Below are 25,664 nucleotides of genomic sequence, written 5' to 3' on the forward strand. Positions count from 1 at the left end.
ACCTGCAGTGACATTGATGTCAAAGCTCCGCTAACAGCAACGAAACACTTCCTGTTGTCCCGACAAAATAAAAGGCGTCAATGTTCCAGCCGCTGGGAGAGTGTTTGAAACGTTAATTAATAAATGAACCTAGTATTTTAGGTGCAAATGGACACAAATCTCGTTTTTCTTCGTTTTCTCCTGGTCGTCCGTTTTGCTCAAATAGAAATAAAGGCCTGTCTCTAATTGTGGCCTGGTTCCAGTAAAGGCCTGGTCCTAGATGCCCTTGAGTAAATAAAGGCCCTGGCCTCTATTAGAGCATTTATGGTAACTTAAAACAAAGGATGACTCTCGGTCCCTGGTTCAATTCCCACTTGGACGGAGCCTTTCTGTGTGGAGTTTGCATGTTCTCCCCGTGTCTGTGGAGGTTTCCACTGGGTACTCCAGTTTGAGAGCGCGATTGTGGGACAACGGATGCAAATTAGTCCAAGGCTACAATCCGACATGGCGTGTTTACATGCATGAGTCTCATGTATGTTCATTCACATGCACTGTCCCAACCAAATAAATGAATAAATAAATAAGAAAAATTAATTACCCCTGGATGCTCAAACGAACTCAACTAAACTAAATACTTCATGCCACTTCTTCAGGATGTACTTCTTCCTGTTATTTCAGGTGACCAAAGCGTCAGAGCAAGAAAAATAAACAATAAAATGTAATCGTTTTCCTGATACCAGTATTTTAACGATAATTGGTTTATGATAGTAATACCTGACTGAAAATATTCATCTATAACCAGAAAACAGAACAATAATGGTAATTTATTCCATAAAAGACAGTTTCTTTTTAAAGGAACAGGCCACCGTTTTTCCATACTGAGATATGTTCTTACCTGAGCTTAGACGAGTTGATGCGTACCGGTATGGTCTTTGTGCGTGACCGTGAAAGAGCTTGGTTGCTTCTAACGTCACCCCGTTTGGAGCTATAGGAATATACTGGGAGAGGCCAAATGCTAGCAACAGCGTTTTGAGTGACTGAGGGCACGCACAGAGACCAGACAGGTACGCATCAACTCATCTAAGCTCATGTAAGAACATGTTTCAGTATGGACAAACGGTGGCCTGTTCCAAGTTGTATTATATATTTGAGCTGAAACAACCAGGTCACTTCCTTTCGTGCGGTCCTCTCTGGAGTCTGGAGCGGTTTGCTTGTTGGACCGGTTTGGTCGTATTGCAATCTACGTTATGACAGAGATGAGGGAGAATACGCAAATGGCACAAGCCTAAAAGCATACACAATACATTTGTCATATTTAGCCAAGTTCTGACCTGTTTTCGCGATCAGTGTCGTATTCTGAGACAATGACAATCTTAATATTGAGCTTAATGTTTAACAAAACAAAAGCTAGCTTATGAGCAACAGCTGTATCTGGTCTGGCAGTGCTGTGAGATGATGCATCTCTCCTGTTTGGAAACATTTAGAAAGCATCAGCCACTTGTAATATCCCTTTGCCTCATGAATTGTTAAAATGTAGTACAGAGGGGCAGAGAGTTGAAATTAATATAAAAAACTTGGCATAAAAAGCATTAAGTAGTACTACATTAACCAACTTGAACAGCAAAAATGACATTTAAGACAAAGGGGATGCAACTATTTTGTGACTATATTCACAATATTAGAATGCTGTAAGGTTATGGTTTATGTACTTATGTCCCAGGAGGTTCGATCCCTCGAGGGGGGGGCCTTTCTGTGTGGAGTTTGCATGTTCTGCGTAGGTTTCCTCCAAGTACTCCGGTGTCCCCTTCCACTAAAAAAACATATACAATAGGCCAGGATGAATGAGAGTGTGTTTGCGAGTTCGACCGAGGGACAGCGGATGTAAATTAGCCCATGGCCATCCAAGTCCCTTCTCAAAAATGTAGTTTTTGTTTCCTAAATTCTGGCGTCTCTGGGCCAAAAAACGTATCTCCCTCCCAAAAAACGGCTAAATAACGGCAACAACTACTCTAATCTATATACAGTAATAGTATCTCCTGCTAAGTTTTCTCACAACACGGGGGTTTACCTTTTAATGAAGAATTAAATGACTAGTTTTAAGGTGCTTTATTCCCAATATTGCCAGCAATTAGTGCCTTTCCCTTCGCAGTAACCCAGAAGATAGACATTTTAAAAGATCTATTTTCCAAACTTTCCAACTCAATTCCCAAGATGCTCTCTAAACCTTTTTTTTTTACACAACTCCTCACACGTTTTAGTTTCTCAAATGCTAGGTCCATTACGGGACTCCCTGACTCCAAAGTTCACCTGTTTTAATTGGACTTTTATTAGACAATTCAAGCTGGAAAGCCCTTTTAAACCGGCGTTGTTCCTCTCATGCCTCTCTGGGAATCTCCGGACTGCAGCGCGGCAGCCTAATGGCACACTCTATCGGGCTCATATTAGCTTTAATGCTCTGTAATGAGGTCAGGTAATTGCTTTTAGGTCGGGTTCAGACGAGACGGAGATGTAAAGATCATGCAAATTAGTTGGAGTTAGTTGCTGAAGGCTTCTCAGGGCTGGGCTGGTACGAGGTTGTTCCAATTGCCATTTAAAGGCCTTCAGTATATATGCTAAACCTTTTTAAGATGGGCATTGTGTGATCTTTCATTATCAGAAACCTGGAGTGACATTTTTATTGTGTCAGTAATCCTCTATATTCATGTACAGCACATTTCGCCGTTTTAGTACTTTAGATGCGATTGTCAAGATGGAAATTTGATAAACATTTGGACTTGTCTGTGAAGGCTCTCATTCATCCAGGAAGTGTTGATCATAGCCAAGCTTAAATTCTCGACTGGACTGGGTTTGGATGACTTAAGGACGTTTAGTTCCTTCCCGGAGAAGCTTCTTCTTCTGTTTATGACATTTCGCCGACTCTGGCCTCTCCATTGACAATAACATGACAACAGTAGTACAGTTGTAAAGCTCTTACCCTCCTTCGCAACGCGGTGTGATCAGCAGTCTGAGTAGAGATGCCCGGACTTTCCTATCCATGCACACTTAATCCAGCTGTTCCGGGGGGACCCCAAAGCGACACCAGGCCAGCTCAGAGGCAGTCCTTCCAGAGAGTCCTTGTTCTTCCCCGAGGCCTTCTCTCAATGGGACTCGACTGGAACACCTCCCCAGGGAGGCGACCAGGAGGCAAGCAAGACAGATGCCCGAGCCACCTCAGCTGGCTCCTTGTGGCGTGAAGAAGGCAGAGCTCCCGGATTGCTGAGCTCCCCACCATATCTCTAAGACACCCTGCGAAGGAAATCCATTTCTACCACTTGTCTCCACCCAGATCTTGTGACCACAAGCGAGGGTAGGAATGTACTGTAATCGAGAGCTTTACCCCCTGACTCAGACCCCTCGTCACCACAACAGTCCGCCGCTGCACCGATATGTCTCTGAATACTCATGCTCCTACCGTCTCTCACTGTGAACAAGGACTTTCCACCGACCAAGCCACATTTTCCCTCAGAGAATCATGGCCTCAGATTTGGAGGTCCTCATCCTGGCCGCTTCACACTCGGCTGCAAACTGCCCCAGTGCAGCTAAAGGTCTTGATTGGCTGAAGCCAACAGAACAACATCATCTGCAAACAGCAGAGATGAGATCTTAAGGGTTCCTAAACCAGACACCCCTGCTAAAGGTAGCAATCGGAACCGGTGACAAAGGGCAGCCCTGGTGGAAACCAACATGCACTGGGAACAGGTTTGACTTATTATCTTCAATAGGAACCAAGCTCCCGCTGCGGTCATACAGGGAACGAACAGCCCTTAGCAGACGATCCTGGACCCCAGACTCCCGAAGCATTTTCTCCATATCCACAAAGCACATGTGGACTGGTTGTGCGAACTCCCATGAACTCTTGAGCACTCCATGGAGGATTTAGAGCTTGTCCAGTGTGCTGCGACTGGAACGAAAACTGCACTGTTCCTCCTGAATCTGAGGTTCGACTATTGGTCCAGACCTGTCCAAGGTGGGACCCTGGTTGCACCATAGAAGGCGAAGTTGCAGTCCTTGTTATCAGTATATCTAATTCCTATTTCTGAAGATGTCAAACAAACATTTAAACCTGGAAACAGGGACAGCATATGGAGTAGCATAAATCTAGCGATCAGCTTGTTTTTACTCTTACAGCCCAGGTTTGTTTTTCCCTCTTACAATGCTGTAAATCAATATATTATACAGCTTTCCCGAAATCTATACAAAAGTGCAGCCAATATTCATCCCTCACTCCCACTGACAGACATTTCCTCTTGCCATTAGAGTATCATATCATGTTTCATTTATTATTCAAACGGCCGCATTAAACTCACAGCATCCCCTTAGCAATTTAGAGCCAATTATTGCAATTTGTTAAGGCATGACTAATTAAAGAGGATATATATAATTGAATTGAATTTTAATGCCTTTTTCTCCTATTACCTTTGTGGCCGGGTTAAGATGAGACGGATGTCGAGATTAGAAATCCTCACACTAATTAAGATCTCCAGGGAAGTGAGAAAAAAAAAAGGATGACTACTTCATGGCTTTGCCCAGACCGCCACAGCCTTTACGTTGAACCCAGGATGGACTCCCACCCCTGAGGAATAGTTTAACCACTCAGTCCTTTTTTAAACTTCTACTTCAGTGATTTTATTCAGAAGTTACTAAGATTTTTTTATATTTAAGTTTTTGTTGTATTCTGGCTTTTATGCTCAAACAACAACTTCGTATTCATGTAGCATTTTGCCCAAATACTTTTGTTTTTTTAAACTTTTGCATGAGTAATTATTTGGTTTACTACGTTATACTACTTGAATGAAGTTATTTTAAGTTGACATCACTCCTACTTGAGTAAACATTGTGGCTACTCCACCCACGAATGACCAAATGGAATATTTTCACTCCTCAGGGTACAAGTTTAAGCCATTATTATTATTGCACTAGCGAACTACAAACATGTTCAGAATGCATGATATTCTTAAAGGAATAGGCCACCGTTTTTACATACCAAGATATGTTCTTACCTAACCTTAGCCGAGTTAATATATCCCCGTCTGGTCTTTGTCCGTGCGCTCTGTCACGCAAACGGAGCACATACGCAGCCTCTCCCACATGTCATATAGCTCCAAAAAAGCTCACGATAGAAGCTACCAAGCTCTTCCACGTGTTCCCTATTTAAATAAAGTTACGTGAAGTGTTTTCATGCAAAGTATATTTACACAGAAATGTAACATGTCGATTTTATAAGCAAATAAAAAGGGGGACTATATTGTGAGGCGTAATGATACGAGGAGAAAAACGTCCGCGCAGTAACTCCTAAAGACTCCCCCGCTCACTTCCGTCAATAGAAGCTGCGTGACTTGTACAGAGCAGCAGAGAACAGTTGAAGAAGCGTGGATAACTTGTGAACGATGCCTTTTACGTGCATCGTGCCGGGCTGTGATAACAAGCAGAAAGTATATAGTCTAGTAATGTTTCACAGATTTCCAACTCACCCCGGACGACGACACAGGACTCAGGACCTCGACCATGAGGTAGGAATGTGCAGCACTTTCCGAAAATACATTTTCTGCTTGTTGTAAAAGGCTCTGTACAAGTCACGCAGCTTCTATTGACGGAAGTGAGCGGGTGTAACAGTATAATTATTGTATTCCACTTGATACTGGTGTTAATCGTGGGGCAGCGCCCTCTAGTGGCGGCAAACTCTATAAATAGTGGGGACAACGTGAGCCCGGCACCATTCTGTCAATGCGCAGCCGAGGTAAGGTCACGTTTGTTGGGGTGTCTGTTTAAGTTGTATTTCTACATTTAATTATCATTTGTATGAATGTCGTATGATTGTAGAATTATTAAGGACATGTTTTAGTTATATAATTTCTACATTTTTATTTGATTACTTGTTAAACCACCACTAACGGTTTATAACGTGTACCCCCCCCCCACTAGCTGCTATGAGTGTTGGTGTTCCAGGTTCAAGGCTGACCAGCCGTTTTTGTCTGTTGCACAGATAAAGAACCCTTGTAAAACAACTCCGTCTCCTGGCCGTTACTAAATAACACAACGCAGAGTCATCCACGTTACACGGGGGAAGTCTTTAGGAGTTACTGCGCGGACGCTGTGCTCCTGTATCATTACGCCTCACAATATAGTACCCCTTTTTATCTGCTTATAAAATCAACATGCTACATTTCTGTGTAAATATACTTCGCATGAAAACACTTCATGTAACTTTATTTAAATAGGGAACACGTGGAAGAGCTTGGTAGCTTCTATCGTGAGCTTTTTTGGAGCTATATGACATGTGGGAGAGGCTGCGTATGTGCTCCATTTGCGTGACAGAGCGCACGGACAAAGACCAGATAGGGATATATTAACTCGACTAAGGTTAGGTAAGAACATATCTTGGTATGTAAAAACGGTGGCCTATTCCTTTAAAGGTACTCTGTATAATGTTTTGAATTATACTGGTACCTGCAATACAAAACATGCTCTTAATGACCAACTACACAGAAAATGCTATTTTGCAGTCGATAATCAAAGAGTGGATTTGGATGAGGACCTAACCTATTGAAATATTTGGCTGCCTTTAGTCGACATCTCCATGGAGACGAGCTGGAGACGTCCCACACCCAGTGAAGTTACAGTGAAGTCTGAGGAGAGGTGAACTGCTCTCAAAAAACATTGTGGTTAGGTAATTTTTTTAGGTATTCTTAGAAAAAATTAAAAGAATTAGCCTGGAAATTAGGAGTGGGGATTATGGCAAAAAAGAAACACTAGCAGAAAATGATTAAATGAGTTAAAATTAATTTTTAGAATAAAATCTGTAGAAATGAAAAGTATGAAACCGCTCTATGAAATGAACAAATGCCAAAGAGAGGGTTCCTATGAAAGAGCCATAAATCCATCTCCACATGCCTTTTCCCAGACTGCCAAAGCCTTTGCGTTGAACCCCGGATGGACTCCCACCCCAGAGGAATAGTTTCTCCACTCCGTCCGATCCTGACTCCCCACGGGGCCCGCCAGGCGACGCACTAACCTTTCAGACGATGAGAAAACGTCTTTGCACGTTCCGATTAAGTTGGCCGTAATTAAACACATGATCGCGGAGTCTGAGCGGCAACTCCCCGATTCCTGTTCATTAAGGGTAATTCGGGAGAATTGGCCCGGATCGTGATGGCATCCCTGTCACAACCGAGCCTCTTCTCCCATAGGTCATTTCCAGCGTGTAAATGATTATGTCAATCAATTAATACCAATCCGTGGGCAGAGGGAGACACGGAGAAATGTTGAGTGGGAGGAAGTTTTCAGAAATGATTGAGATGTGAGGCCTTTTTTTTTTAGGTCGGGAGGAATATCGTCGAGCTTTGTTATGGCTGGCGTGTTTGATTCTGTTTGTTTGTGCTTTAGATTACTTAAGACAAGAGCACAGATACATTGAGCTTCTTTCGCAGGGTGGCTGGGCGCGCCCTTCGAGCTAAGGTGAGGGGCTCAGTCACCCGGGAGGAGCTCGGAGTTGAGTCTCTGCTCCTTCACGTCGAAAGGAGCCAGCTAAGGTGGCTAGGGCATCTGTACCGGATGCCTCCTGGTCGCCTCCTTCATTAGGTGTTCCAGGCATCTCTTATTGGGAGGAGGCCTCGTGGAAGACCCAGGACTATGTCTCTCAGCTGGCCTGGTGTCGCCTCGGGGTCCCCCCCAGAACAGGAGGTGTGTGTGGATCGCGAAGTCTGGACATCTCGGCTCAGACTGCTGCCTCCGCGACCCGGCCCCGGATAAAGCAGAAGATAATGGATGGAAATATGGATGACATTGTTGTTTTAACATGTCCAGGGAGCAGAATACTCTAAGCTTTTCAGTTCATATAGTGCAGGGGTGGGCAAGTTTGCATCGTGGAGGGCCAATTTTCATCATTGCCAAAACACCCAAGGACCAAACCTCAACATTGTAGCCAAAAGTAAAGAGCTATTTTCTGCAAATGCCAAAGTTTTATATCATTGGTTCCCAAGTGGCAGGGCTTTAGGACCCACCGTTACCCTCGGATGACAAGCTGAGGACCCAAATAAAACTGTAATTTGTCATATATCACATCAAATATTGTATTTTCCAAGTTTTTGTTGCACAGGCTGTAGATACCCCTTTAAGACTGAAAGTATGATCAAAACAACCCAATAACACTCATTTTAACAGACACAGTTAGTGTTTCCAGTTTCGGATGAAAAATATTGAATAAAAGTTCCCTATAGACTCGCGACCCACTGAAAATTGGGTCCCGACCCACCAGTAGAGAATCACTGTTTATCATTATATATGACCAAGCGGTATGTTCTGACAGGACATTTTTAAAATACTGACTATTTCTCGCATTTTAAGAGTACTTTAGTATTTGATCTCTTCTTTGCATATTAATATTTCTCAAAATCATCTTGGGGGCCAGAGGTTCTGTGCTGGAGGGCCGGCTTTGGCTCCCGGGCCTGACGTTGCCTACCCCTGATGTAGTGTTTAGTTTACTTACCTGAATCCCACCCACAATCAGACCAGAAAACAGATGACAGAGCTAAAAAAAAAAAAAAAAAAAAAATTAAAAACATGATGTCTATTGCGCAAAAAATCTCGAGGTCCAAGCCAGAGACAAAGACAACATGTGCAATTAGTTTTTCATTGTGTTTGTGCTGAATTGGACTTGCATTAACTTGCCCTTACAGCGGAGCCGTGTGAGCACTCCCTTCCAGCCGAAACAAACAGGATCGAAGCACGTGCCCGTTGTATTCTCTGTCTGTCATTTTCAATCAAAGTCAGTGGAACCTGATCAGACCCCTTCACTTGGACGTGCCGCCGCGATGTATACAGCGTTATGTTGTTTTGGTGATGTGGTCATGTGGTAACAGTGTGTTCTTTCATGTGTTCCAGGCCTGGATCCAGAGAAGCATTTGGGGAAATCTCTGGCCGAAATGCAGCCCTATCTCAAACAGGTCACGCACTACAGTAACCTTATTCCTTCTACTGCATTCCTGCTTTGGCTTGTGGCAAAACATACAAAACAAAACAAGAAAACGGTTGCGTACGGCTGTGCAATTAGTCAAATAGTTGTTGCTAATCTTAATTATTTGAAAGCAGTTTGGTAAAAAATAGTCAAATTATGTGTCACTGTTGAGATTTTTAGCTACTTGTCTCCCTTAACATTATTGGTTTAATAGAGTAAAAAAATAATACGAATCTCACCCTTTGCTGATTTCATGAGGTTTTGTCCACCAGCAAATAGCAGATTTCCCTGAAATGACTAAAAACATCGCAGCGCACTGGCTGGTTTTTATTCACAAATATATTTTGCATCCATGTTCAGTGAAAGGCGACTGAGGTGGTTTTCACACATGTTGGAGCGCCTTGTGTGATAGATGTTAACTGAGCGGAATTGTAGAACATTGCGATCTCATATTCAGCTGCAACAGATTAAAGTTTGTCTGAGTCTCCGTAAAGCAGATTCTAGTTTCGATAGACTCTTTGTGATTCCATACTCTGACTTATTTTCATCACGTGGCTGTCCCCCAGAGGTACTCTCTGAATGTCAGAGAAAGATGGAAGCCCAACTCCTCCAGAAGAGTGCATTTTTGAAAGTAGGTTGTCATGTATTGTGGGCAATTTGAGCAAGAATGTGTTGTTTGACGAAAGTCTAAAAGCAACATTCCTTCACTCATCATTTTAGTAGTTTATGCATTTAAATGTATCAAATATAAAGATCACAAATCGAATCGCAAGCTCAATATTTGTCCGAAATATCGCAATTACGTTTTTTGTCAAAATTGTGCAGCCCTACTGTTTAAACCGGCCCAAAGTGAAGCTCTTGGGTTGAAAAGGTCGAGACGTTAATAAACATGAGGATCCATTTCTCAATATCTTTATCTTTTTCTTTATTATGGATCCCCATTAGTTATTACCGCAGCAATAACTATTGTGTGAGGTTTTCTCTTGCAACATCTCCTCTTTAGCTGCTCCTACAGACTCCAAACTTCTTGGATTTAACAATATTTGGATTTGGATTTTTTTTTCAGAGGGATTTTTTAAAGGTCCTATATCATGCAAAATCGACTTTTTGGAGCTTTTAGCCATGTTGTTATGCTAGTTCCTGATCAAAATCCCAGATCCCAGAGTGGTTTTTGGCTTCATTCACGCAGTTCTCAGTATTCCTCCTGAATCCTGCTCTCTGAGCAGCTGCTCCGCCCTCTGCTGGAAAACCACTGAGTTGTGACACTCTGGCGTTTTTTACGTCATAGTGTCAAACAGGAAGAGCACAACTTCTGTAATGTAATGCCTTACAGCCTGATTTTAATTTATAAAACAGCTTAAAAAGGAAGCGCTTTCAGGTCAGGGCTGAAAACCAACGCAAAACCAACGCACCCCTGAACGTCTGACTTCACTTATTGCTGTGATATTTATATTTATTTTACTGCTAATAATGCATGGGCAGATCCGCTCGGAGAGAGGGGGCGGAGTTAAACGAATCGAAGTGTCGTGTCTTCCGGGTTTTCAAAATACCCCCAGAAAATACTTGTATTTCTCACTAAAAATAGTATTCCATAGTGGTAGAGGTACAATATATCATATATATGCCTATATTTCACTTTGGAATGGCTAAAATAGCATGAGGCAGATCCTTTAATATCTTATTCCTGTCTGAATTATTGAGCTTTGAACTGAAAAAAAAAAAAAGACAAGTTCAAATTTTTACAGATTTTTTTCACTTTCATTTATTATTATTATTTTGTTTATTCAAAAACTAAACAAGATCCAAAATCCCCTCTGAAAAAAAGTCTTTGTAAGTAATATTCCAACAAAAAAAAATTACATGAAAAGATACAATGACAGAAAACCTGCAATACATTTTTCCTCATATTTATTGAAAATGTGAAGAAAATAACATTATGGTCAAAAAACGAACTATCTGGCCCTACCTATTGACTATTTTCCTTTAAATCTAACAGTAAATCTTTTATTTTTATTTTTTATCCAGCTGTCGACGAAATACGGCGTTCATATTTGCGGCGAAGGAGGGGAGTATGAAACCTTCACCCTGGACTGCCCTCTGTTTAAAAAGAAGATCGTGATGTGAGCCCAGACACACACACACACTTACCCTCCTGAGTTTGAACCGTGCTTTATTCTTTGCGATATCTCGGCACTTTGATAACCTTTGTCTGCGCAGAGATGCTTCGGAGACAGTCATCCACTCAGCAGACGCCTTCGCCCCGGTCGGATACCTGCGCTTCACCGAGATGCACACTGAGAACAAAGGCAGTGTGAGTGCCAACTTCTGACTCAATCCAAAAAGTTGAAACCGGCTTTGGAGTCAATGCATCAGTGCACTTTTCCAAGCTGTTGATCATTTGTACTTCTGGCGTGCTGTTTCGGACACCGCTGTAAATGCTAATGCCGCTGTAGAGGGATTTTGACTAATTGCTAATGCTACGCCCAGCTACACAGCAACACAAACATCACTGTGGAGGCTTTTCAAAATGAATCAATGTCCAGTGAAGTTTGTCTATAGTCTTCTTTTTCATAGTTTATAACAGAGTATTTTTTATAGTGCGTGTTATTTCGTGTTTGAATTAGCGATGATATTTGAAGAAAGAGAAGAAAACTAAACTTGCACAAGGAGACGGCAGCATGAGGTGCCAAACACAGACACGTTTTACTTTCTCTTTTGACCAGCAGCCATTTAGTGACATTTCAGCACTAAAGAGCACATTTTCTCAGCGAAATAGAACAGGACAGACTTCACGGGCCTCTGATTGAAGTTTCACACGCGTTTCATGACATTTTGCCATACTATCGACCATAAACATTAATATATTTAGTTGAAATTTTATGTGAAAGACACACACTAAGGCCCCCTTTCCTTTTCGTGCAACCGATTGCCTTCAGAAGTTTCCTGATGATTTCTGAATGATGACATGTTGACCTAATGACTAAATAGAGTCGACCTGTGTGTAATCTAATGTCAGTTCAGCTGCTCTGTGATGGTCTCAGAGGTCTGTGAGAGACTATTGTGGAGCAGAAGCATCATGAAGTCTAAGAACACACCAGACAGGTCCGGGATAAAGTTATTGAGTATATATTAAGTATAAACTTTTCAGTTTTTTATTTCTAAAAAAAAATCTTAATCATGTACATGTACACGTTTTGTTTAAAGAGGGGGTATTATGCTTTTTTCAGTCACATAGCACCAGTCTATATCACACTACAATGATGACCAAACCTTCTGTTGGTCTGTAAATGCAGTAAATTAGAATAACTGCCTTGTATAAAATTGCTCTCTCAAAATGGCTGTAGTGAATGTCTTGAAATAGGCCTCTGTCTCTTTAAGAACCTCTGACCCTTTCCGACACGCCCCCTCCACACGCTGTCTGTGGCATCAGTGGGGAGGGGGTTCTGCTGAGGAGCAGTGGTTGGTTACTCGGCTGGTGACGAAAGCTCGGAGGCGTCTCCAGGAGGTGGGGGCGTTCCTAGGAGGACTCAGGCAAACCTATCCCTAAAATGGCCGCCATCAGAGTTTTTACAGATTACTCAAAAATACGTGAATGTGCCAAGGCAACACTTCAGGCGTGTTTTTAATGAGGGAATGACATAATAACATGATGTAAAGCTCGAAAAAGTCAATTTTGCATAATAATAATGCCCACCCTTTAACTTCACGATTGTGTGCCACTTAGTGTGTGTCTTTCACATAAAATTTCATTGAATTCAATTGATTAAATCCCATACCTTCATGACTTCATGGTCAGGAACCTTCATTAGGCTTTTGTCTTAAAGCTTAGCGGGTTAGCTCTAGCCCTGTGGTTGTGTTCTTTAGTTACACTAAACACGGCCGCTGTCTGGAAACGAGTAGATGCCGCAGGCGCGGAGGGTACAGTCGGCACTTGGAGCTGTACATCCAGAGCTGTGGTGGAGCCACAAATTACAGTTAAAACTCGGCTTAGAGCGGCGCTATGCGGAGCTTTCATTGGAATATCTCTTGAAAGAAAGTCTGTGAAATCCACGTTTGATCCGCGCATTTTACCGATCGCACAAATCAGGTCAGTGACAGATCGGCTCACTGCACTTCTATAACCATTTAACTCTTACAAAGACATAACTTGAAATTGAAGAGTTCATTTGCAAAAGCAGATATCTGCGTTTTGAATTTTTGTCAGAATGGTTATTTAGTACTCCACAGATGAGACTTGTGACTTTCATGTACATTTCAACCAGTGACTTCATATTTTCAATGGCAATGAAAAATACTGCTGTGTAAAGAGAGAGTTTTTTCAATGGCACTTATCTGTTTTTGCAAATGAACTCTTCAATTCTAAAAGGTAAAATATTGACGCTGATTGACCCAAAATAATGTTTTTTTATTATTCTATTTTGAAGCCCAATAGGTAGGATATGTGACGGGCCGTGTGAGAAGGTGGAGGAGAGGCTGAGTTTGCAAAAGTGTTGCCAACCTTCATACATGACTTAAATAATCTCATGTGGGAGAGTAAACTCTAAAGAATGAAACCTCCTTTGTGAAATATAAAAAAAACTTGACTGACTTAACTGTTTACCATGAGTGTCCCTAGTTTCTAAAGAAAAATAATGAGTATAGTATCTTAAGGTGTTATCGAGGCTTTTCAAACTACCTTTATATGCAGCAAAATATTTGAAACCTATATATTTGTCATGACTTTGGGAAAACGCTGCTTAAAATGGCGCCTGAAGGTCACAGCCAGCACAAACAGGAGAACATCGGCCTCCAGTCTGCTTCACTCGGTAGCAGTTTGGTTGTAGGGCTAAGATCCCGCTTCCAAGGGCCCTTTCCAGTGTAGTCCTCCAGCTTCCGCAGCCTTTTTCATCCCCACCCCCCCAGCCCCACGCGGCCTAGTTTGACGGCCGCAATATTCGCCGGCGCCCCAAACTATCCCCAGATTAATAAACATGTCCGCTCGCATTAAGGGCGCTTTGCATTCAGGTAGCTGGCTAAGCACTCAGGGGGAGAAGGAGAAGGCGGGGGCCGTGGAATTGGCTCTATATTGCAAGAGGCTGAATGAGGCTTCACTGGCAGCAAAAGCGACACTTGGGAACTGTGTCCAGACTTCATAATAACGGCGTTAAGATGATGAGATGATGACGATAAAGACAATTAAGACGATGGGCTAATTTGTGGGGCTTTTGATTACATGGCTATTAACTGGCTATGCTAACAAGGGCCAAGAGATGAAAAATTGTGAGACGCACATTTATCATTTTGGATGCTTTCGGTGGGAAGTTGCCAAGTTTGGTTTTGGAAAGCTGATTGACAAAATGCACTTTAAAAACGACCAGCCACACACGAGGCGAGAGGCAATACTGACCTAAAATGACTCAAAAATAGAAAACGGTCCATTTTTTTCCCCTCACAAACCAAACCAACAAAACACTATCACACAACCAGTCTTCTTCTTCTTCTTCTTCTTCTTCTTCTTCTTCTTCTTCTTCTTCTTCTTCTACTTCTTCTTCTTCTTCTTCTTCTTCTTCTTCTTCTTCTTCTTCTTCTTCTTCTTCTTCTTCTTCTTCTTCTTCTTCTTCTTCTTCTTCTTCTTCTTCTTCTTCTTCTTCTTCTTCTTCTTCTTCTTCTTCTTCTTCTTCTTCTTCTTCTTCTTCTTTTTCTTTTTCTTCTTGCACAAGCTTACAATGAAATCGTGTTCAACCTGACCCGCATGACCTTGGGGGTCGGGGAAACTGTGGCACTCGGAAGAAACCTGGCTGGCTGCCCTCTGTCTCCTCTGATCCTCTGAAACGGTGCAGTGCCCCCTGGGTTTGTCCCTGTTTCAGAGCGTGGTGTCCTGCACTGGTCAGCTCCTCCTCCTACCTCTTCCTCCTGCAGCTCCCTCCGCTCCACAACAGTCTTTCACCATCTCCTCATTTGTCCCTTTTTTGTTGCCTGTAGCTCCTCCTGTGACGCCTCCACTCAGTGTCTCAGAAGAAGACATTTGTAGGTCTCAAATGGGTTTAGCTGATAAGCTGGCAGTTTTGTTTAAAGGGACTAGATGCAAGTTGGTCATTTTTATACTCACTACTGCCACTTCAGGTCTTATGCGCAACTGCAGGTTCTATATTGCATGACGTCACTTCAGACCCGACTTAAAGCAGTACTAAGTAACGTGTTTGCCTTAATAAATCCTTTCCGTAGTCCCTGTGGGGGTGATACAAGTGGGATGATTGGAGGGTCTTTCATCTCCCCCTGGTGTCTCTGACCAGAAAACCATGTTTGCAAATCGACTGCCACCGGTCCGGAGAAAGCAATACACACTAATGGAATCACGAAGAAGAAGCTAACATGCTAACGGGCAAAGCTAACTGTGGGCTAACGTCACTTTAAACAGTATTTACAGCAAAGTTTGAGTGAAAAAAAATATTTCCATTGTATAATTGCATGTACAATATCCCTCTCTCCCTTCACCTTTTCTGTCAGCGTAGTATTTACTCTCCAAGACAATTAATAAGTAAAAAAATCTTAACTTGCTATGACACCTGCAGTTGCGCTTATGGCCTCTAGGGGGAAGAGTTACTTAGTACTGCTTTAACACCTTTTTGAGTGACAGTGCAGGATCCAACCTTTGTGACCTTTTATGTAACGAAAACGACAAGGAGCTTCTTATGTTTCGCAGATACTTGTGTAACTGAGTCTAGATGAGTTTTGTCAGTCTTAGCTTTCAAATGAAGCGTTACACTGGGCCTATAGGATGTAAACTCCAGTGCTTTTTCCATTAAATCTCCATCTTTATCCACATTAGCATCCAACTCCTTGTGCACGCGCATGCTTATGACACATCGGGGGGGGGGTATGTGCCCGGTGGAATCCTTTATGGACAGCAAACATACCCCCCACGTTTCACAGCCTGCGTGACCCCCGCAGCCTCGCCTCCCCTACAGCTATGTTTTTTTTTTCTGCCTCCCCCCACCTCTCAAACCAGGGGAGAACCTGCCCCTTACACTCCCCAGCCTGCTCAAACTCCTCTCGTCATGGGGGTGACATATCCACTGTGACACCCGCCCCACGAGAAGCACCATCGGGGGAGACAGTGGAAGGGGGGGGGTGGGGGGGTCGGGTTATCGGGACCACCCTCATTTGCCCTCCCGTTAATGCTAGTCAAGCTATTTTCCATTGCCCGGGCTCGGACCAAGAGGGAGCGAAGTATAATTAATTTGATTATCGTACGGGGTAATGCGGTTGACAGCGCGCGGGGGGGGGGGGCGGGGGGCAGGGGGGGGGGGGGGAGAGGAGCGTCAAGCTAAGACTGAAAGATGTATTCAAATGTGTTACGCCCAGCAGGATTTGGCAGGTAATATGTCCGCCTTGAGAGAATGGTAATGATTTGTAATTTAAAGTAGAAGAAGAAGAAGAAGAAAAAAAGGGATAAAAGTCAGAAGCGTACATTGCATCCCTGAGTTTCTTCTTTGACTGACAGGCCGCGTGATTGAATCTACAATATGGTAACACTGCCCCCCCCCCCCCCTAATCGTGAATATGTTAGCGTGATGTTTCGTTCGCTGTCACCTTGAAGGCATCCAAACTCCTGACGCCAAATGCCGCTTCGTTGGGTTCAGTCGGGTTTTTAGCGTTTGATGAGGCCAGATTTTCGGATGTAGGAGAGAGGGCGATGCTACTCCTCGGGTGGTCGGATACTCTCTTTGCAAACTTTAAAAACAAACAAAAGTTTAACCAAAAGTGGGGTTGCTTTTGACTTCTTCAGCATGTTTTGAAATTGTAGGAAAATGTAGGAGGAAGAAAGTTCAGAAGTAATGGCTGTGTTGGTCTGCGTTTTATTTATTTTTTATTTATTTGAACAGGCACAGTGTACAATATACATGAACCTTAAAAGGCAGAGATATATTGTACCAGGTTGCTTTCACTTGTGCTAATTTCCACCTGTAGTCCCTGGGCAGACTGATGTCAACAGACAAAGTCATAAAAATATTAATACAGAATTACTGTGTACTGTTTTCCACACCGATACTTTTTCAGATACCTGTACTAAAATATTTGTCATTTAACCCCTTAGCTCCCACCTGAACCGAGCACATTTTCTAAAAAAAATGACCAAAATGTAACAAAAAATGACAAAAATTTGATAAAAATGGACAAAAAAATGAAAAAAAATGTGACAAAAATGTGACAAAAAATGACCAAAAAAATGACAAAAATGTGATAAAAATTTCAGACAAAAAATGTACAAAAATTTGACAAACAATTACAAAAAAATGACAAAAATGTGATACAAATTTGACAAAAAAAATTACAAAAATGTGACAAAAAATGACGAAAAAAATGACAAAAAAGTTACAAAAATGAGTTGAATACCCAACAAAAAAATGGAAAAAAAATCTGATGACGTGAGGAAAAAGATCCTCTCGGTTCAGGCGGGAGTTAAGAGGTTAAAACCAGAAAATAGAACACTAATGTGTGGAAGATCTGCACATTTACAATATCGGGTTCATCTCTAAAAAAGTGTTGATGTGATGTTCCCTCCTGGATGTAACTTAAGGTAGTCATGTACCTAGTGTTTGCTCATGTGCGAATCGAGTAGCACACTAAAGCATCAGTCATCTGCACATCTCTCAAGTCATGCAGTATTCTCTCATTTACACATCACATTTGGGGCCCTATTACTGTAATACACACAATTAGAAATGGCAAATTTGGTGCAACACGCCCACAAAGAGCCCCCTAACTGTTCTGATTTTCCCCTTCCCTGATGGGCATACACCAACATGATGATTCCAGGATTCACCAGGCTCGCATAATGAAAGAGTGGTTCAGGGAGCACGAGATGGATCGACCACTGCAAAGTCCAGATCTTAACCCCACTGAGAATCTTTGGCTGGAGAAACCTTTGCGCAGTGGTCACACTCTCCCATCATCAATTCAAGATCTCGGTGAAATATTAATGCAACACCGGATCTTTTGACATTGCAGAAGTTCCAGTTTTTGCATCATGGGAATAGACCTGGATGATTTTAAAGCGACGGAGTGTAAACTTGATGTCTGGATTCTTATCTGCTTCTTCTCCCATAGGTCTCCCTGACCAGCTCTACGTAAATGCGAACCTATCTATTTGCCATTCATTTGTCTTTGCCAAAACCTCCGCTCTCTCATCGGGCGTTTGGCCTTCTGTATTTCCCCCCCGCGGTCATGTATTTTTTTCCCCCCCCCTCCCTCTGTAACAGGACGAGGCGGCGGCGTCGGCGGCGAGCGTTTTGCCCCGTGGTGCTTGTCCTTGCCGGAGCGCCGCTGACGAGATGACGGAGGAGGCTGAATATGCTGATGGAGCCGGAGACGAGCCGCGAGCATTTGCGTGGAGCGGCGACCTCGCTTGTCAGCCGGGCCGGGGTGAGACTCATTTGTCGTGTTTTTTTTTTTTTTTCCTTTGCGTGTTGGCGTCTCTATGTTGCGGTTACGGGGGTGCGTCTGCGGCCGATAACGCTTGCCGCCGCCGCCTCCTCCCTCTTTGTTTTCCCTCTCAGATCGGGTGTCATTCGGGGCGGCGTCTCGATGCGCGTGCCGCTGAGTGACGCTTTGACATGTGCCGTCGAGTGGCCGCGCTGATTTGTGACAGTTCCCTGAATTCATTTATCCTTTGACATTAACGGCGTGCGCGTTTAGGATTACAGCGCGGCGCTTTGCATGGCCTAGTTTTGGACAAACAGACCCAGCTCTGAGGAACAAGTAACCATGTAAACTTGGATGTTCAGGGGCCTTTCTGGGGTTGGGAATTCATTTCTCACCCCAAAACACATGAACTCTGCGGCACTTTCAATAATCCAATGTGCAGAGGGCAGGTTTTATACATTTTCTTGATAATTGCATAACATTGCCAAAGGAAGAGTCCCAAAAGAACCACGTGCAGCTGCGCTTGTTGTGATGTCTGTTATGTCGTGGTGAAAATGAAATTTAAAATTGGGCACACATGGAAATCAGCTGATACGTTGTTTGGGAACTCTAACTTATATTGAACATGAGACACAGATCAGAGGGATTGAAGATATAAGATAAGAAGGGACTTTATTGATCTGACAATGGAGAAAATCACTTGTTGCATCAGCTCTCAAGAACACACAAGAACACACAAGAACACACACACACAAATAGGCAGGAAAATGTGCAACGTCAAAGAAGAACAGGATAATGTCCAAACAAGTCATAGTAAATAAAGGTATCTCATGTATAATGAATAAAGCAACTTTAAAACGGACAAAACATAAAGAAAACGTTCCCGTAGTAGTAGTGGTAGTGGTGGTGGTAGTGGTGGTAGTAGTGGTAGTAGTGGTAGTGGTAGTAGTAGTAGTAATAGTGGTAGTAGTAGTAGTGTTGTTGGATGAGCAACATCACGATGGAGAGCCACCATCGTGATGCCACGCCCCCTCCTGTCAGAGACATGCATTGATCTTCTGTGGGCCTTATGAACCTACAAACTGTGCAGGGATTGCACTGTAAATGAAGTCATGTAGCCTGCCAGAAGCCAGAAGCCATGATGTGTTAGCCGTAATGCTAAAAGTAAAGACGCTGCTCTGTTTCTGACGCGCGGGGCTCTCTCTCTAAAAGCAGCTTCACTGTTTAACACCGCGTGGTTTTGCTTTGCTTTTCGTACGGAAACTAAGTTTTAAAATGACGCGATGGATATCACATCTGAGCTAGCTGAGAGCGCATGTGTTTGGATATTCTCACGAAGGACCAAGAGAGGGGAGAGAGGAGAGAAAGAGGCGGGGCAGGATGTACGAGCGGCTTCTAAGACGTAGGCTACGATGCAAACTTCTAAATATTGTCCCATTCACCCACTCTTTCTTAAACATTACGTTAAAATTGAGCAAATGCAAATAATAAGCTCTGATTTACATTTGTATTAGTGTGATAAGAGCCTTGGTTTGGAGGAGCAGATGATGCTCTGAATAAGTCGTCCTCCTCTCAGACTTGGGAGAGTAAAACTGTTTCCTGATGCAACAGTTTTAACACATTTCTGTTGCATCAGGATAGATAGCTCTACAAATCTCCGTCATTTTGATCTGAATTCCAAATTTTGAAATACTAGGCTGATGTCAGCCACTGAGTTTTAACTGATGGAGTTCGGCTCTAGCTCTAATTACACCTTGATTTGTGGACGGGTGCTTGGATTGTTCCAACAGACATTTCGATCAGAAAGGCTAAATGTATCTTGGGTCAGCGCCATGCTCTGATGCCTTCTGGACGTCGTTTTTATTTATCTTGTCATTGAACTATTGAATTCTAAAGGGAGTGTGTTTATTTAGTAAGATAGACGATTTGAAATGTGCTCTTTTTTATTCTTGTTATAGAACTATTGTTTTTCTTGAGCCTCTACTCTTGTGTGAACTGTTGGGACTGACACACAGTGACTGTGGTGTGTGAAATGTTCTGAGGTTTGCTCCTAATGAATTGCCCTTTAGGAACAATAAAGTTTTCTCAATCTAACTTAGTTTACTGCATACTGGTTTTAGCCCATTGCATCTGACAACTCAAAGCAATAGCCCAGCCACTCCTATATTTTGTTCAAAAGCAGGAGTGACGAGGACCTTGCCAAGAGCCAATCCCAAGTTATTTATCTAAAGTCTTATCCCAGATGCACATTTATCACAGGTCACTCTAATGCAGAAGATGCTCTCAAATCCTGCATCATTCTGAATAAACTGTATAACGTAAAAGGGTTTGTTGCTGGGCTGATTGTTTGGCAGAAGGTGGTACTGTGTGACTTCTCTTCGTTATTTCCACGTGTTGGTCTCAGCATGCTTGATACAGTATTCACAGTTTGAAAAGACTAACAGCTCTAACTTGTCTCACCACTCCTCCCCTCATCTCTGAAGCCTGACGAATCCCTTTCTCTGCAGACGAGCCTCCGTCCTGGTCGCAGAGGACTTCCTCGGGCTTCCAGTGGGTCGCCGGCATCGACGGCCTCCACAGCCAAGCGCCGGACATTCAGACCCAGGCGTCAGCCGCCTTCCTCCAGCTGCAAAGTAATCCCCAGCTGCTCTCCTGAAAGAACATTTTGTTGAATGCAACTTTAATGCGCTCCCTTATCAACAAAGATCCTGTAGTCCATTATTTATGTAGTATTTATTTGAAGTGCTAGGTATACCTCTTAGCATTTTCAAGCTAAACCCTTGTGCGCAGACCAAAGCCTTGGTGTCCCTTGGGTGTCTTTGCTTCCATGTTAGCTCAGCACACATGAAGAGGTGCGGGTGAGGAGTCATGTCTTATTCAAAAGGGCCTATCAGACGACGGCTGCACGTCAAAAATCTCCAGTTATCTAAACCCCGCCACCAAACACAAGGACAAATTCTTCCCAGATGATCTATTCTTTAAACACATGCACGGTTCATTCATGTGGGGCGGGTTATTGTTTTGTCCCGATAAGAAAAAAACTCAAAATGAAACAATGCATCGCCGTCTCTTCTTGCGTTTTGATGGAGAAAACGGGGGTGCGAGATGAAAAGCATATTTAATGTGGGATCGTGGCGCTCCGCAGAACAGCCTTCACACAGCAGAGACAATATTAAACAAGTTAATATTTAATGACCGGGCCCTTTGTATGTGGGTGAAGTAAGTCTCGAGGAGGAGAAGCAAAAGGAAAACAAACTCTGGAGCGCTTTCAACAAAAAAAAGAAAAGAAAACGGCGTACGGAGAAAGAAAGGCTTTGAGAGTGCATTCCGGTGTTTGCAAAGTCTACAAGGGCCCTGAGAGCGGAGCTGGAGAACGCGCTTTGCACACGGGATGAACGGCACGAGCACTTCACAGAGGACTTTTAGATATGGCGTTGTCACTTTGAATGAAGCCACGCAAGTGAGAAGTGAAGTCGGACGTCAGCGATGCCCTATCAGTTGTAAACTTTAGTAGAACTAGTTTGACACACGTATCCATTCACAAATACTGACCCATTCTGTTTCTCCCGACAAGACTCTGTGAGCCATATATGGTCATTTCCTTTGTGCATATTAGGGCTGTCACGGTATGAAAATTTTACCTCGCGGTTATTGTGACCAAAATTATCACGGTTTTCGGTATTATCGCGGTATTTTTTAAAAATGTGTGTTAATACAGTATGTTCAGAAAGCATTGATAGTCCTACACAAACTGAAATCGTTTCAAAGAGTTTAACAGTGCTTGTTACATAAAAAAATACAGACAAAGCCTTTTCACATCAAAGTAAAGGAACTATAACGATGTGTTGTCGATCGTTTCGAGGGTATTACATGTACTATTTATAGCGTCAGAAACGAAGATAAACCGGCTATATCAGGAAAATTGTTGTTGTCCTTCCAGTGAGCTTTCGCTTTGCAGATTTGGGAAAATACCATCATTATTAAATTCATAAAACTGTGGCGAGAGTGAATCTATTGCAATCTGCCACCGGGAGCCCCGTAACGCATTGTGCCATCGTGCGGAGGTATCCGGACACGGCTTATGCTGGCGGTGGCGCTGCAGCCGCACTATGGGGCGACTCGTTACATTCTCCTTCAACCCAAAGTCCCACATCAGCATTTCAGCTAAAACGCTAACGTTAGCTTACTGCTATAGAGCTGTGGGAGACGGTCACGCTAACGTTAGCTTGCTGCTATAGGGCTGTGGGAGACGGTCACGCTAACGTTAGCTTACTGCTATAGAGCTGTGGGACACGGTCACGCAGGTGTGTCAACACAAAACAAGACGGTAATTTTCACCGTCAAAATTTTTACCGGGGTTTACCGCTACACCGGTTACCGTGACATCCCTAGTGCATATCACTTTCACAGCTGGCGTCTTCCACAAACGTGCACATAATGCAATACACATCTTTATGGTTCTCACCAAATGAGGAGTTCTGTCCACTTTGTCCCTACTTTATAGGCGGCTGCATATATGAAAAAAAAACACCTTACCCCAACCCCACTATAATTTAAATATGCTAATTGATAAAATGCTAAGATAACAGAGAGGCCACGTCGGCCCTGACATGGTAGACCTGGAACGGTTTTAACCTTCCAGATCTACCATGTCAGGGCCGACGTGGTCGCTTGCCTCGCAGACTTTAGCGAATATCTCCGTGAGGAAATGTCGTAGAGACTTACCTTTTATTGCGTTGGGAAGAAGAGGGTTGGGGCCCATCCATGCCCCTCTAAGCCTCTGGGAAGCAATGTAAGGTTGCGTTGAAAATGTGTGCCGCTGCCGTGACAATCGCTAATGTTATTATATATAGTGTCTTTGTCCACGATTTCTACATCATAATTATTTGATCATGACACTACAATTTGAACAAGGCCATTGGATTCCTAGATACCCAAAACATGGGGTTAGACACCAAAATGACTTGTCTAGGATGAATAATAAAGGAGTAATGGGCATTTTAAGAATCTCGCCACCCTCTTGGACGCCATCTTGAAAATAAGACCTTTCCAGTGGTCAGATTTTAGTAGACTTTTAGTATGTTAATAAGCACACCTGATACTACAGAAAACTGTTGAAAAACCTTTTGTAGCAATTTTTTGGGGGTCAAACCATATATGCAGCCAGCTATTTAGGCCAAAGGAGCGCTTTACAGTCGGTCCAACATGTTCCTTGAAGACGCCAAGAGGTTTTTTTTTGGTTCAGACTGAGACGTCACTGCCAGCTGATCGTAGAACTTTGAGATGAAATCGTCCTCCTGTCATTGTCAGAGTTTTTATGTGCAAGGACAATCTACTGTCATGCGACCACTGGTCAGTCTGGTCAAGAAAGAAACACTCTGTTCTATTCATGTGATGGAACATTACGAAAATGGCACAATGCATTCGGTTGGTCGGTTGTCTCAAAATAGTTTGGCCGCTCTGTAAAGCTAAAACGGTGGGACCCCAGAGATTTTAACAAGTAGTTAGGTGTGCCGTTTTTTTTAAAAACTAGTCTGTGTGGACTCAAGTTTTTTTCTAGACAGACGGTGGATTTATATAAATGCCCTGCTATGTGTGAACAAGACCATAGTAGATTCTGCAGACTCCAAAGGTTTTTTCAAATATCTATTTCCTAGCCTGATTCACTGAGCTCTGAACTGTGAAAAAAAAAGCCAACATTTGAAATTTTACAGATTTTTCCCTCATAACTTCCTTATTCAAAAACTAAACAAGAGCCAAAGTAAGAATTGTTTGTATAGAAAAGGGAAGACATTTTTTTTAAATGATGCATTTTCCTCCCCCTACATGTTCCAGCCATGTCCTAATGTGTAGAATGAGCTCAGACCTGTTCACCACAACTGCCTCTAAAATCCTGCCCTGTCACTCAGAAAGGTGTTAATTCGGGTCCGAATATAGAAGCTGCAGTTACATGTATGACCTGAGGTGGCAGTAGTGAGTATAAAATGACTAACTTGCATCTGGCCACTTTGAACTTCTCTCTATCCATTATTTAGATTTTGTTGCTGAAAATATATAACATTTTTGCCATTTTTGCAACTCTTTTCTTTTCTTTTTTACAGGAAATCATAATCCAATGCTTTTTCTCTACAACAAAAGTTTCCAAATAATATCGCTACATTTATGTTTACCCCATCTCACCTATTTCTAAACTTCAGGTGAGCTGGACAGCAACGGGTGGAAGCTGACCGACATCGTCCTCGTGCACCTGTACGTGAAGGACATGGAGGACTTCACGGCCCTCAACACAGTCTACAAGCAGCACTTTGGCCTAAACCCTCCTGCCAGGTAACAACAGCTGTCACTTCATCTGTGCTGCAAATGACACTTCACAACATTAAAGGTTACATTACAAGGTTTTTACTTCGAAAGGTTTCAGTTTGCTTTTAACTGGAATGTTGGTAATACTTTGAGAAAAAGTGAAGTTTCTAATGTATGCGTGGTCTCCCCCAGAGTGTGTGTGCAGGCGCCTCTCCCGGCCGCTCAGCTGCTGCTCATGGACTGTCTCCTCCATGCCTGGTCACCCTGTGCTGTGGCGGGAGAAGACGAGGAGTGCTGCTCCCGGCGCAGAGAGGCCCTGCACGTCCAGAGCATGTCCCACTGGGCCCCTGCCAACATCGGGCCCTACAGCCAGGCCTACAGGGTGAGTGCCGTGGTGATGGAGGGCTGACAGCTGTGGAGGAGACTGCAGAGACAGGGAATATGATCTTTATGGATGGATAGACTTTAGGTGCTGCGGGATTTATTACAATTGAATCAAAATCCCAAGTTAAGGCGACACACGGAAGGTGAAAGCATACAGTGGTCGATATTGAGATTTTTTGCTCATTTTCTCCCTTGACATCTGAAGTTTTGATGTCAGTATAAAAAAAAAGAGACTAAACTCACTAATGTTTTTGCGCACAGCGGCTCAGGACTAACCCTACATCAGATCTACACTATTGAATAATGACAAATAAAGCCCTTTCTTATTTTATAACATTTCTCTGCTCGCTTGCCGTAGTTTCATTCACAAATATTGTCATGTTCGGTATCCACGTGTAGCACAAAAGGCGACCCAGATGATGCTGTAATCCAGAGGTGCGTTGAATTGGCACACTAATCCAGAGATGGTACTTCTTTTTCTACAAGTTTCATAATTCAATGATTTAAACCTCCAAAACTAACATCTTGTTGTGAGACAGAGTTGGCAGTAAGGTTCAAGGCTCTAAACCTCTTAAATCTGCCTTAACCAAGTGCATTTTCTCCA

The 25,664-nt window shown here is 43.0% G+C and overlaps 1 protein-coding gene across 1 annotated transcript in view; it reads left to right on the forward strand.

Annotated features, from left to right (window-relative positions):
- dph6 (diphthamine biosynthesis 6) overlaps positions 1–25,664 on the forward strand; it is a 114,258-nt gene that overhangs the window by 26,595 nt on the left and 61,999 nt on the right. The window contains exons 6-12 of the mRNA XM_079574206.1: positions 8,899–8,960; positions 10,997–11,091; positions 11,189–11,282; positions 18,220–18,376; positions 20,884–21,009; positions 24,574–24,703; positions 24,869–25,058. Coding sequence (XP_079430332.1) covers positions 8,899–8,960; positions 10,997–11,091; positions 11,189–11,282; positions 18,220–18,376; positions 20,884–21,009; positions 24,574–24,703; positions 24,869–25,058 — 854 coding nt within the window. The remainder of the gene's footprint in view (positions 1–8,898; positions 8,961–10,996; positions 11,092–11,188; positions 11,283–18,219; positions 18,377–20,883; positions 21,010–24,573; positions 24,704–24,868; positions 25,059–25,664) is intronic.

This window comes from Gobius niger (genome assembly GCF_951799975.1).
Source record: "Gobius niger genome assembly, chromosome: 16".
NCBI classification, from domain to species: domain Eukaryota; kingdom Metazoa; phylum Chordata; class Actinopteri; order Gobiiformes; family Gobiidae; genus Gobius; species Gobius niger.